Source organism: Papaver somniferum, chromosome 10 (genome assembly GCF_003573695.1).
Source record: "Papaver somniferum cultivar HN1 chromosome 10, ASM357369v1, whole genome shotgun sequence".
Classification (NCBI taxonomy): domain Eukaryota; kingdom Viridiplantae; phylum Streptophyta; class Magnoliopsida; order Ranunculales; family Papaveraceae; genus Papaver; species Papaver somniferum.
The window spans coordinates 15,024,557-15,036,048 of record NC_039367.1 but is presented as its reverse complement, the minus strand read 5'-3'; the positions used below and the strand labels follow the sequence as shown (position 1 = coordinate 15,036,048).

The 11,492-nt window shown below is 40.9% G+C and overlaps 1 protein-coding gene and 1 pseudogene across 1 annotated transcript; one reads left to right on the top strand and one right to left on the bottom strand.

Annotated features, from left to right (window-relative positions):
- Positions 1-6,033: 6,033 nt before the first annotated feature.
- Positions 6,034-8,883, top strand: LOC113319636. The gene is made up of 2 exons (XM_026567878.1): positions 6,034-6,712; positions 6,797-8,883. Exons 1-2 carry the CDS (start codon positions 6,061-6,063, stop codon positions 6,946-6,948), a joined length of 804 nt encoding a protein of 267 aa, XP_026423663.1. The 5' UTR covers positions 6,034-6,060; the 3' UTR covers positions 6,949-8,883.
- A 579-nt stretch (positions 8,884-9,462) lies between these two features.
- LOC113317943 lies at positions 9,463-10,702 on the bottom strand (annotated as a pseudogene).
- Positions 10,703-11,492: the final 790 nt, after the last annotated feature.

Sequence of the window (11,492 nt, the reverse complement as noted above, 5' to 3'; positions counted from 1 at the left end):
GTAGGTGCAGAGTCCTGCCCAAGATCAGAAAGTAAACAATAACGGAGCCGCGGAGAAGGAGCAGCAGCATGGCTGTGCTATAGGCCAGCCGACATCACTTGGCCACGCCCCATGCTGCCCAACCGGCCCTTATTCCTTTATCGACCAATCAAGTCACATTAAACCTGCCACACTCCCATGAGTTGTAGCTGGGCCCATACTTGTTGGCCCTATTACCCATCGACAAATCAGGTCGCATTAAACCTTCCACGCGCACCAAAGGGATGGCCACGCCCGTACATGGCCGCCCCTACTTTTATTGACCAATCAGGCTGCTCTAAACCTTCCACAACTTTGAAAGAGGTGGAAAGTGTATCAAGAGCTCGCCATACTATGTTGGCTTTCCAAAACCGCACCAACATGCTAACAACATGCCAAGACGAGCATGCCAGGCGCACCGCATGCCAAACATGCCAAGCGCACATGCCAAAGCGGCATGCCAAAACATGCCAAACGTGCATGCCAAAAGCACATGCCAAATGTGCCACCTCGCTGCAGTAGCACGCCAAACGTGCCAACACGCCATAAATAATGCACCTAGGTTCCAACCCACTTTATGTTCGTGAGCAACGCCGCAGCAGACTTCAATTTAGCTATCCTAACCAAAAGCACGACCATGCTCTAGTGGCGATGGATGAAACCCTAATTTCTAATCGTGGCACAAACTATGCCATTCCGGGCCACAACATACCACGAGACGTGGAAACCATGATAAAGGCATCACAACATGACACTCGTGGAAATATTGACTCCTGTGGCCATTTTTACATAACGGCCTAGATATGGTTATTTTGGCATGGCTCTGGCACCGTTTAAATGAAACGTCGCTGTGCCACGGCCACATGCCGCATGCCATATGCGCTAATTAGGGTTTCGGCATGCCAAACCCTAACTTAGGCAAAATTGTTGCGCCAAACAATGTTCCACATAATATTGGGATCAATGTGGCCGTTGAAACTGATGTTGCCACACCACGTTTGAGTCTAACACCGACGTGCCAAAAATTTAGTGGCCTCGGCTACGCCAGGCGCCACTTTCACCATCATGTCGCTGGCATGCACAGGCTATGCCAGCCATTCCACCGTGCCACTGGCATGCACGAGCTATGCCAGCCATGCCGCAATGCCGCTGGCATGCACTAAAGGCGGCATTGTGCCACTATCAGGCACCAATAGAAGGTATCCATAATCAATGGCTACCCTTCCTCATGAGATGCAATCTCAGCCATCTAAGTTCTCCACTAAGCTAGCAGGCTTGTGGCAAGTTTTGGGCGACCAGCCGCCTTAATCTAGTGGTCGTAGCTACGCTAGGCGCCACTTGCACCACCGTGCCACTAGCATGCACGAGCCATGCCAGTCATGCCGCACAGCCACTGGCATACACCAAAACGCCACTGTTCCATTATCATGCGCCAACACAAGGTAGCCATAATCAACGGCTACCCTTCCTCATGAGATGTGATCTCAGCCATCGAAGTTTTCCACCGAACTGACAGACTTGTGGCAAGTTTTAGGAGACCATCCAAGACGAGCCTAATAGCATCACATGCTATTTTCCTACGGCAAGCCTCTTGATTTTAACTTGCCACACGTAGCAAAGTGCTACATGTTTTCCACGAAAACACTCGAGACATCAAACATGTCACAAACTGGGGATACTCATTAGGGTATTGGTCTGGCGGTTTACAGCGTGCGGCGTGCAATACGCCCGTTACAAGAAACTGTCATGAAGCAGGGCGGTTAGTAATGGCAAGAAGTAACGGTGTAAACGGATCCACTTCCTTCATCATGGAAGCATAAATTCTGACGTTACACGTTACATGACTCTTACACCACTCAATCGTTTCCACTTCCTACGAGACTAGGGTATGTTTTATTACGACTTTTTTTATCAGTTTCACTTATTTCCACCAGACAACAAGTTTTTTTCGGCAACAACATAGTATCTAGAAATCACCAAAGAACTGATAGATTTTCATCCTGCAAGCCAGTTCCACTTTCTGATACAAGTCATAAAACAAGCCACACCTTCAGAATTAACGATTCTGGTCTCAACACTCTCTTCGCTTCCCTCTTAAGACCAGCCCTTCTCCTTCACTTTGTGACCGAAGCAAGCCTGGAACGGCCATTTCTTGGTTTAGGCCAGGATTGTACAGATTGATCTCTCGAATCAAAAGTACTCCCGTGCAGTGCATTGTTTAGGGTCTAGATTCGTTTCTCATCCACACACCCAAATTACCAAAACCAGCAGAAACAGTTTTCACCCACAAACAACAATATATTGTTTTTTCACCATTTTTTTTTTTGCAACCATGGTGGATATCAACTTCTCGGTTACAAAATCAGCTCTTTAATTGTTCAGAATGGTGGATCTTAGGTCAGGATCGGTAACCTCTACTTCAAATCCCAATTTTAGTAATACTAGTGGTGGTGTGAGATCATTCCTTCTACTGGTAACAATACCACTTCGGGAACCACGCCTGGATACACCAGTCCTACTCCCTCTAGCATTGCTTTTAAAGGTACCAGAAGCACCCAAGCTCCGTCCAACATAGCTGATCTGATATAGTGTTGGAGTAATTCGATTGCGGTAAATAAGGGTTTGTTGCTCGGACTTGTAAAGATTTAAAAACATAAAAATATATACAAACGTTTGTCACAGGATCAAGAGACACTAGGACTCAGGATTCCACCATAATCATTCATATAATTAATATATTTATTTCCAAAACAATTATAGCTCACATAAAAATAGGGACTCTAATTCTTGCCAAGGTAGATTTTTAGAAGATTAACTGTAAATCTAAAGCATGGCATATCAAAAGTACTAAGACCAAGCATAAACCATCAAAAGAAATGACAATCAATTAAGAAAAATCATAAAACTATTTATAAAAAGTGCAAGAAGTCATAATAAATTATTATATGCGTGAAATATGGCTTCTTCCATCATCCCAGTGTTGGGGTTTAGCTAATCATAATAATCATATTCTCAAAATATATTTGATGCTCAAAGTATGATTAAAAGAGTTAAAAATTATAAAACATTGTTTCTGAGACTCAGATAAGGCGTCCAGAGAAGAACGACAAAACATAACTGCAGCTAACTGCGACACTTCGCTGATGTTGTTGACGCTGCTAAGAATAAGTCTGCCCTGGAGAGTCTGTTCTTCGTGTTCTTGAAGCTTTTTAATGGCAGCAGCAGCAGCAGGTGAACATTGTTGTTTTTCCTTCTTCTTCGCTCCTCCTGGCTCTGGCTCGACCCCAAACTCTTGATAAACCTTCTCTAACTTCTCTCCACCTCTTATATACTTCACAGCTCAAAGAAATCCCGATAGAATCTCTTTTTTTCTTCTCTTCCAGTTACGGGTTTCTATCTTCTTCTCTCTTCTGTACGCGTCTGTTAGCTATTCCATTGCCACAAAACTCTCTCCTGACTTGAACAAAACTAGATACATGTATATCCAGCGTGAAAGTCTCCTAAAAATTTCTCACAAAATATTTGAACGTGAACAGCAACATACGTGTCCTGTTTGGACTTTGATTGCTTCTCCCGGTCATTCCAGCCACTTCTGGCCCTTAAAATCACCCCTGTTAGCTTCCTATAAGTCCATAGAGTAAGCCCAAACATTTCCAGCCCTTTAATCGCACTATAGCTCCTTCAAAAATTCCGATCAAAAACTGCCAGTTAACAAACTCACTTTCCCGCCAAAACTTCATTTGAAATGTGAAGAAGAGATGCCCCCTATCCAGCTCCGGTTTCCCTTTAGCAGATGCCTGGAAATGGGACACCCCTTAGTAATTAGGTTACCCCTTATCCAAAATCGAGGGTCCATATAGTGAGTTTTCTGGGACATTTTCCGCACTTTTTCGGGGTCCCTCCGGGGTATTTCTGAGGTGCTTCCGGTACTCTATCAACGGAGGTCCAAACGCCGCATTTTCAGCCAATTTCGCCGCAAAACCTTATTCTTCTAAAAACACCTACAAATAAATAAAATAACCAAATAAGTATAGAATCGAGCACTAACACTATATACAATTGAGATATATTAGACACATAAATGCGCCTATCATATAGAGGTTAGAAACCCTGGCCAAGACATAAGGGAATACATCTACCAATAAGAAGGAGATGCTCACTTATGTAATACTGTGACAAAACAATTATTGTCGGAGCAACGATAACGTCATAAGGAACATGCCAGGAATGCTTCCAAGTCCACTGCTTATGCTAACACTTCAAGGGTTCACATCCAGGAATATGACGAGGTCCGTGTCGTCACTGATCATGTACCAAAAATGATTCACAACCTAACTTCATCGCTCGTGAGGATCTAGAAAGTCTCATTCAAAATCGTGGGAAGGAGGTCTCGTCTTCACTTCATTGGCTCAATCCTCTTAACGCAGTAGAGATCCATAGGATTACTCTGGTTATATGATGGGACGGGAAACGCTCGAGAGCATATCTCTTGGTTCTTGGAATCACCAGGAGAGCATGGGTATAATCAGGTATGACGCCTCAAGGAATTTTCAAAGTCTCTTACCAGAGGGGTGTACACCTAATATGACAACATCACCAAATGGTGTAATATGGTCAGCGTTTTTTTTACAAATAGTATTTCTTTGACTCCGAGCAAATCACTATGTTAGATTTAGGAGAATATTTCAAAGAAACAACAAACACCCAACGACTACGTGAAGCGGTTCACAGACTCTCGTCTGTCATGAACCGAATGTAACTGAACTGCAATTGGTGAAACTTTGCATCAATAATATGAATCGTGTCTATCGTGTTTTGCTAGAGAATTTTCGCTTCGAAGTCTCTCTGCATTTCATGAGGCTGCCAAGCGATCTGCGACGACTGCTCCTGCCCTATTGAGAGAGCAAGGCCTGCCAAAGAAGAAGGTCTTGGAGATGCCCATGGAAGTAGAGTCTAGTCAACAAGATATAAAATATCCATAGGTGCTATCAGCAACGATGGGTCAAGAGGAAGGATTCATCTTAATAAGCTTTTAAAAACTAAGCGTTCCACGTCATCCCCAATTCCAGCTCAGCCTTAGCCTTAGCACCACCCCAAGGAGAAGCTCTCAGTTACCATCCAAAGCTCTACGGTAGAAACAAAACGACATCAACCCAACATTCTCAGGCTTTCTTTGCAAGGTTCAATAAAACCGAGTTTGCCAATCCATCTGTCTGAACAAATTTTTTTATTTGCAAAGTTTCATAGGAACACCCATAAGAGGGTATTTACATAAGTGACATGTTTGGATACACATTTAGAAATAACTTTTCGACTTCTAAAAAACAAAAATAAAAAAATTAATTTGGGTATAAAATTTCAAAACGACTTCTCGATCTCGAAGTAAAAAGCTCAACCTTTTGTGAAGCAAAATATTTTTGTTTATGACGTCTGTTTCTGGCATCCAAACGCGCTAAAGTCAAAGTAGAATGGAAACTCAATTTTATAAGCGAAAAAATAAGTTTTTTGAAAAGCAAAAACCCCTGGTTTCTAAAAACTACTTCTTTTAATCATTAAACAAGTGATAAATTTGGTTGATAAGTTAAGCTCCAAAGTTGTCATAAGGGTACAGGTCCATGGCTGAACCGCGGTCTTAAGGGTTCACCATCTTAGATCATAAGGGTTTATAGGGGTCGAGTAAATGGCTGGGATCCTATTTGAGAAGCTAGCCAAAGGGCTAGCCAAATAGCAAGGTGGGCACACGTATAACAATAACTCCCTCTCAGAAAAACCAATAGATCCCGCTCTCAAGACTCAAAAGCGCAGGAAGCAGGAAGTTAGTCGAGGACTCCAGTTTACCACCAAAACAATCTAGAGCAGACCTCTCTGATTCTCTTGAAGAAGAAAAAGAATACGTAAGTTCAATCTTCTAATCTTCTATTCTCTTTTCATGTTAATTTCTTCCAGTCAAATCTTCTGTGTATTCTCTCTTATTAGGGTTTTTCCCTTCTTTTTTTCGATTTTTTTTGGGTCAATTCTAGGGTTTCTCTTTAGTCTATAATAATGGATTCAGTTTTGAAAATTTGTTCACGAAATCAGTCCGAGAAACAGTGTATTAAGAATACTTATGTTAGAAAAAATTCTATAAAGGATGATCTAGCTGGAAATTTAGCGAGTAATGAACAAAACGCAACCATGAATAGTGAACAGCAACCGAAACAAGAACCAAAAGCAAAGACTCAGCCTGAGTCTGGTGGCGACTGTGAACCCATGTTGTGTACTACATGCCCTTTTTGTAACTTATGGTTTCTTGATTATAGAGACGTTGAAAACACAGAAATGATATGCACAAATTGCAAAAAACCGTTTGTTGCTTATGATGCGGATCCTGAAGAAACGCCTAAGGAAGATAAGAATTGCTCGAGTCAGGAGGCTTGTGATATACATGATAAGAAGGTCGAGTTAGACTGCAAGATTAATAGAGTTTCTTCTACTATGAAATTGCAGGGAACTATCGAAACTATAGAAAATTTATTAGGGGTTGAAGGAAAAGCTAAAAGCGGCGTGAAAGAGGAGGCAGGTTCGGGAATGAAAAAAGGAAAAGATTCAACAGGTTGTTTGGAGATTGCGAGTGTTACCGTTGCAAATGACTACGTAGCTGAGGAATTTAAGGAGGTCAAACAAACGGCATTGACAGATGATAGTACTAGTGAAGGTCCTATAACTGCTTGTGAAACTGAATTAGCATTGGGCCTTAAAGCCGAATCTGATAGTGAGATCTTTGACATTCCTGCTGCAGATTTCCATGACTTTGACCTAAGTAGGACAGAAGAATGCTTTAGAGTTGAGGATTTGTGGGCATTTATGATAATAAAGATGGCATGCCTAGATTTTATGCTTTTATTGACAAAGTCGAGTCACCTAATTTCAAGGTGGAGATTACTTGGTTAGATCCTGTACCTGAAGACCAAGATGTGAGGGTTTGGATCAGAAAAGGTTTGCCCATTGCTTGTGGTAAGTTCAAAGAAAATAAGAAAAGTGCCTCCAAGGATGTTTGTAAGTTCTCTCATAAGGTTTCCTGGGAAATAGGCAGCAGTACTCAAAATATTTTTAACATATATCCCCAAAAAGGTGAAGTATGGGCTCTATTCAAGAACTGGCATACCAATTGGAACTTTGATGCTGGCAACCATAGAATGTACGAGTATGAATATGCAGAAGTGCTATCAGATTATAACAAGGAATCGGGTGTTAGCGTTGGGTACTTGGTTAAGGTGGAAGGGTTTGTAAGCCTGTTCAAGCCAAGAAAAATTTGTGGAGTGGGTTCCTCTCAAGTACCACCTGGTGAACTTCTCAGATTCTCGCACATGGTTCCTTCGTTTAGAGCAACTGGTAAAGAACGAAAAGATGTACCTGAAGGTTATTTTGAACCTGATCCTGCTTCCCTGCCTAGTACTCTTGACGAAAGTTCCGATTCCATTGACGTGAAAGCAAGTGTTGAGAATGCTGCAACTAATGGTAACCTTGATTAAGTTTCTCATCCAGTTGATGCAAAAGTAAACATTGAGTCTATCAATGCTATAGCTAATGGTAAGCTTGATGAAGTTTTTGATCCGGTTGATGTAAAGGTTAATGCTGGAACCGTCAATGCCACGGCGGACTCTTGCAGATCTCAAGAGACGAAAGAGTCTTATTCACCGAAGAAGAGAATAGATCTCGAGGATAAGGTTACTACAGATGGAAGGAATTCAAAAAGTGGGAGTTGCTTTGCAAGGTCATCGTGTGTATACAATAAGAAGCAGCGAATTGAAGAAAGTGCTCCTTTCTCTTTGGACAAGAACTCCGGTGGTGCAGATGGTACAGATGAAGCTTTGAAGTTTGAGGCTGATGCTAAGGATATGGGTGCAGATGGTTTGGAAGTGAACATGTCACAGCCTTTGGTGGACGTTTGCAGAGTTCCGGCGGCAGAATTTTATAACTTCGAAAATGACAGATGTCATGACAAGTTTCAGGCTGGTCAGATATGGCTCTTAATAGCGGGTTGGATGGCTTGCCCAAACACTATGCTCAGATAAATAGTGTTGAATTATCCCCAGATTTTAAAATGGGAATAAATATGCTGGAAGCATGCAACCTACCAAAGGGTGTGATTCAGTGGCTTGACAAGAAAATCCCCATATGCTGTGGAACGTTTACAGCTGGGGAGACATATGTTTGCAGTGATACCGCTTCTTTCTCTCATTTATCAACAGGAGTATCGACCAATAAAGAAAACATGTACGATATATACCCAAAGAAAGGGGAGGTATGGGCATTATTCAGAAACTGCAAGTCTGACTGGACATGTTCCAACTTGAAGAACTGCAAGTATGATATGGTGGAAGTTCAAGTGGTGTATGATTGTTGGATAATAGTGATGGTTTTGGAACAGGTCGCCGGTTTTAAGACGGTATTCCGGGCTAAAACAGAAGCAGGATTTAATTCCACTATGGGTGTTCCATGGATTGAATTGTTTAGATTTTCTCATCAAGTTCCTGCTTTCCAGCTGACAGAAGCTAAATACGGAGGTTTGCGTGGCTGTTTGGAGCTCGATCCGGAATCAATGCCAGCTTGTTTATTCACTACAAATTAAAATAGCCGTGAGGTTTTGTGCAACACACTCCTGGAACCATTAAAAAAAAAAAAGCTGCTCAGGTTTGTCTATTTTATCTTAGCTTGTAACCTGATTTTGTATTTATTTCTATTTAAACAACTTGTCATGCTTATTGAGTTGTATATGGTAGCTCATCTTGAACTTAACTGTTACATTGAAGGCACTAATCTTATATTCTACCTCTTAATATGAAAAGCCAATGGTAATTACTTAAGGTGTTATTCGTGTCTAAATGTAGATGCCACATGAATGCTATTTCACTGACTGATTCTGACTAGTTTTTCGAACTAAATAGGTTGAAGTGATTAAAAGACATGCAATTTACATCGCATCTTATAATATCGTCAATCAAAATCAGGTGGCTACGTATGAAACTTGCACTCCACTGCTAACATTAGAGATGCTCTTAAATCTGGTGTCATGGCTGTTTTTCTTATTCTTGAAGGCAATTTCAGCTTTTAAATTAAAATCAGCTTTTACCAGGCTGCTAAAATTTAGCCTAGCATTCCTTTTGAGGAAAACAATGAAAATCTTGGGGAAAATATACAGACTAGCAGTGCAACAAAACGCATACTCTGGCTACATTGAAATTTACTAGTACTTGCTCCTCTTATCCCATTGGTCATTGAAATTCATGCTCCGCAGTTGTGGGGTTTAATAAAAGCTCTGATTATTGTTCTTGCCTTTCTGATTATTGTTCTTGCCTTCATCTCCCTGCAAGAAAGAGTACCACATATTTGTTGGATTTCCCACTAATCTTCTGAAGCTTTGCCAGCTTCTACTTGGAAAGTTGATCTTCCTGCATAGTTTTTTCTCAAGTCATTACGTTGCATGCAGGACCAACTAGTATAGCTTACAAGAGAATATGTATGTTTACCCAGCAAGTCATTTACAGCTTACATAAACCAATTTAAGTGCCCAATTAGTGGTAGAACACAACAAAAGGAAATAGCAGACTGCTTTAAAAAAGAAAAACTAAAACGAAAAGAGAGATGGATTTAGACTTGGTTGAAATAGCGTTCCTTTGATGGGAATCTTCAACACTTTTTCACCCTTGATGAAGCCACATCCATCAATCCAGAACCATTCCCATCTACCCTTCTCTGAAGATTCTCTCCAGACCAACATTTGAGACCCAAATTCTCTGTACAGGTAAACAGCTTCATCACTTCCAACACATTTAGTCTTTCCCCATCTTCCTTCAGACCCCAAAACTTCTTTCCTAATAAACTTGGAACTCTTTCGACCAAGACCCATTTATCTTCTACACCAAGTTCCCATATCCATGCATCTCCTTTGCACGTGCCACCAACGAGCACTAGCAACCCTTTTCGACACACTAAACTCGCAAATTCTAACTGATTTGCCATTGGTACATTCAGTTCCTTCCACATCCTAGATTCTAATTTGTAGCTCATCACTTTATAGACTCAGCCGATGTGATCCAGTACAAAATCCCTTTGGAATATACACTCTCATTTGGAGTCCAAACTGTTATTCTCACTGCAAATTCAATTGGCATTGAACCTAAACTCTGCCAACTTCCTATATTCGAATCGTACATTTCCAATGTAGGTTCATATGAACTGTTACCCGACATCTCCCCAGCGACGAAAATCCAAAAGCTCATATTTTCACTTGAATCCATCCCAATTACGCCCACTGCGGGGTTGATTCTGGAAGCAATCAGGGGAGGAAGTAGCCAGTTCTGTTTAGTGAGTGGATTGCAAATAGCCAGCTGAATTGCTGATAGAGTGGCAGATCTATACAAGATGAGACTGCCAATTGGTGCAATGGGTAGTATTGGGAAACGAATGAACTCGAGAGAAAGCACGTACCAACGCGCAAGAGACGGATTGTATATGTAACAAAAGAATCCATGGTCTCGTAACGGCATACCTAAGAACCATAAAGAATGACACCGCGAGTAATGACATAAGTCGTGGCACAAGTGTGCCATTGCTTACATACTGATGCAGCACAAGCTAATGAATCTGGTAAAAGGAAGGAGAAGATCTTCGTTATGGTATCCAAAGGAAGATGACTCGACATTTTAAAACCGTAGGTTTTCATGAGTTCATTCATACTTACACATATACAGAATGAGGAAGATGTAGAAAAACATTAACAATTGTAACTAGTTGTAAGACTGTAGGATCCAAGATGTGCAGAATAGGGATGTGTGCCAGAAAATGGTACACTAAAAGCTTACTTCACGTGAGTACTGAGTAATAATTGTTTAACATTTTTCTCTTCATTGATTGTTTGTTTTCACTCAAGGACAGAAATGATGCGAGATTGTCTGGATCAACAGAATAGAAATTCATGAATCAGATCTGAAATCAAGTTTTAGAACTAGACAAGTCATTAATACAAATTTTTAACATGTAGAGTTGAACCTTGTTTTTACACACATGATGAGGTGATCAGCTTAAATATGTTTTGTCTAAACAAAGTAAAACTGAGCTGGTTTTGAAATGAAACTGCTAACCGTGATAAACTAAAAATGGTGGTCTATGGTACTTAGAACCACCATTTTATTTTTGTTAATGTCTTTAGCGTCCTCTAAACAATGTACATACGGCTAAGGAAAGATTGAGGTGTTCTTGAAGCAAAAAAGAATCCGTGGGAACCATTAGATTATTTTTTCTAGTCCGCATCATGTTCAAATACTTGAGCAGTTATACTGTACTGGTCATACGACATATCTCAAATTGTTAGTATATGTGGGATTTTGCTACAAGTTGCCGAAAAAGATGCACTGGAGATTGCATTGTTTGTTTGGCTCAAAAGTGACATTGCTTCATTTGTTTTGCTTAAACCAGCAGGGTAAATGGGAGTT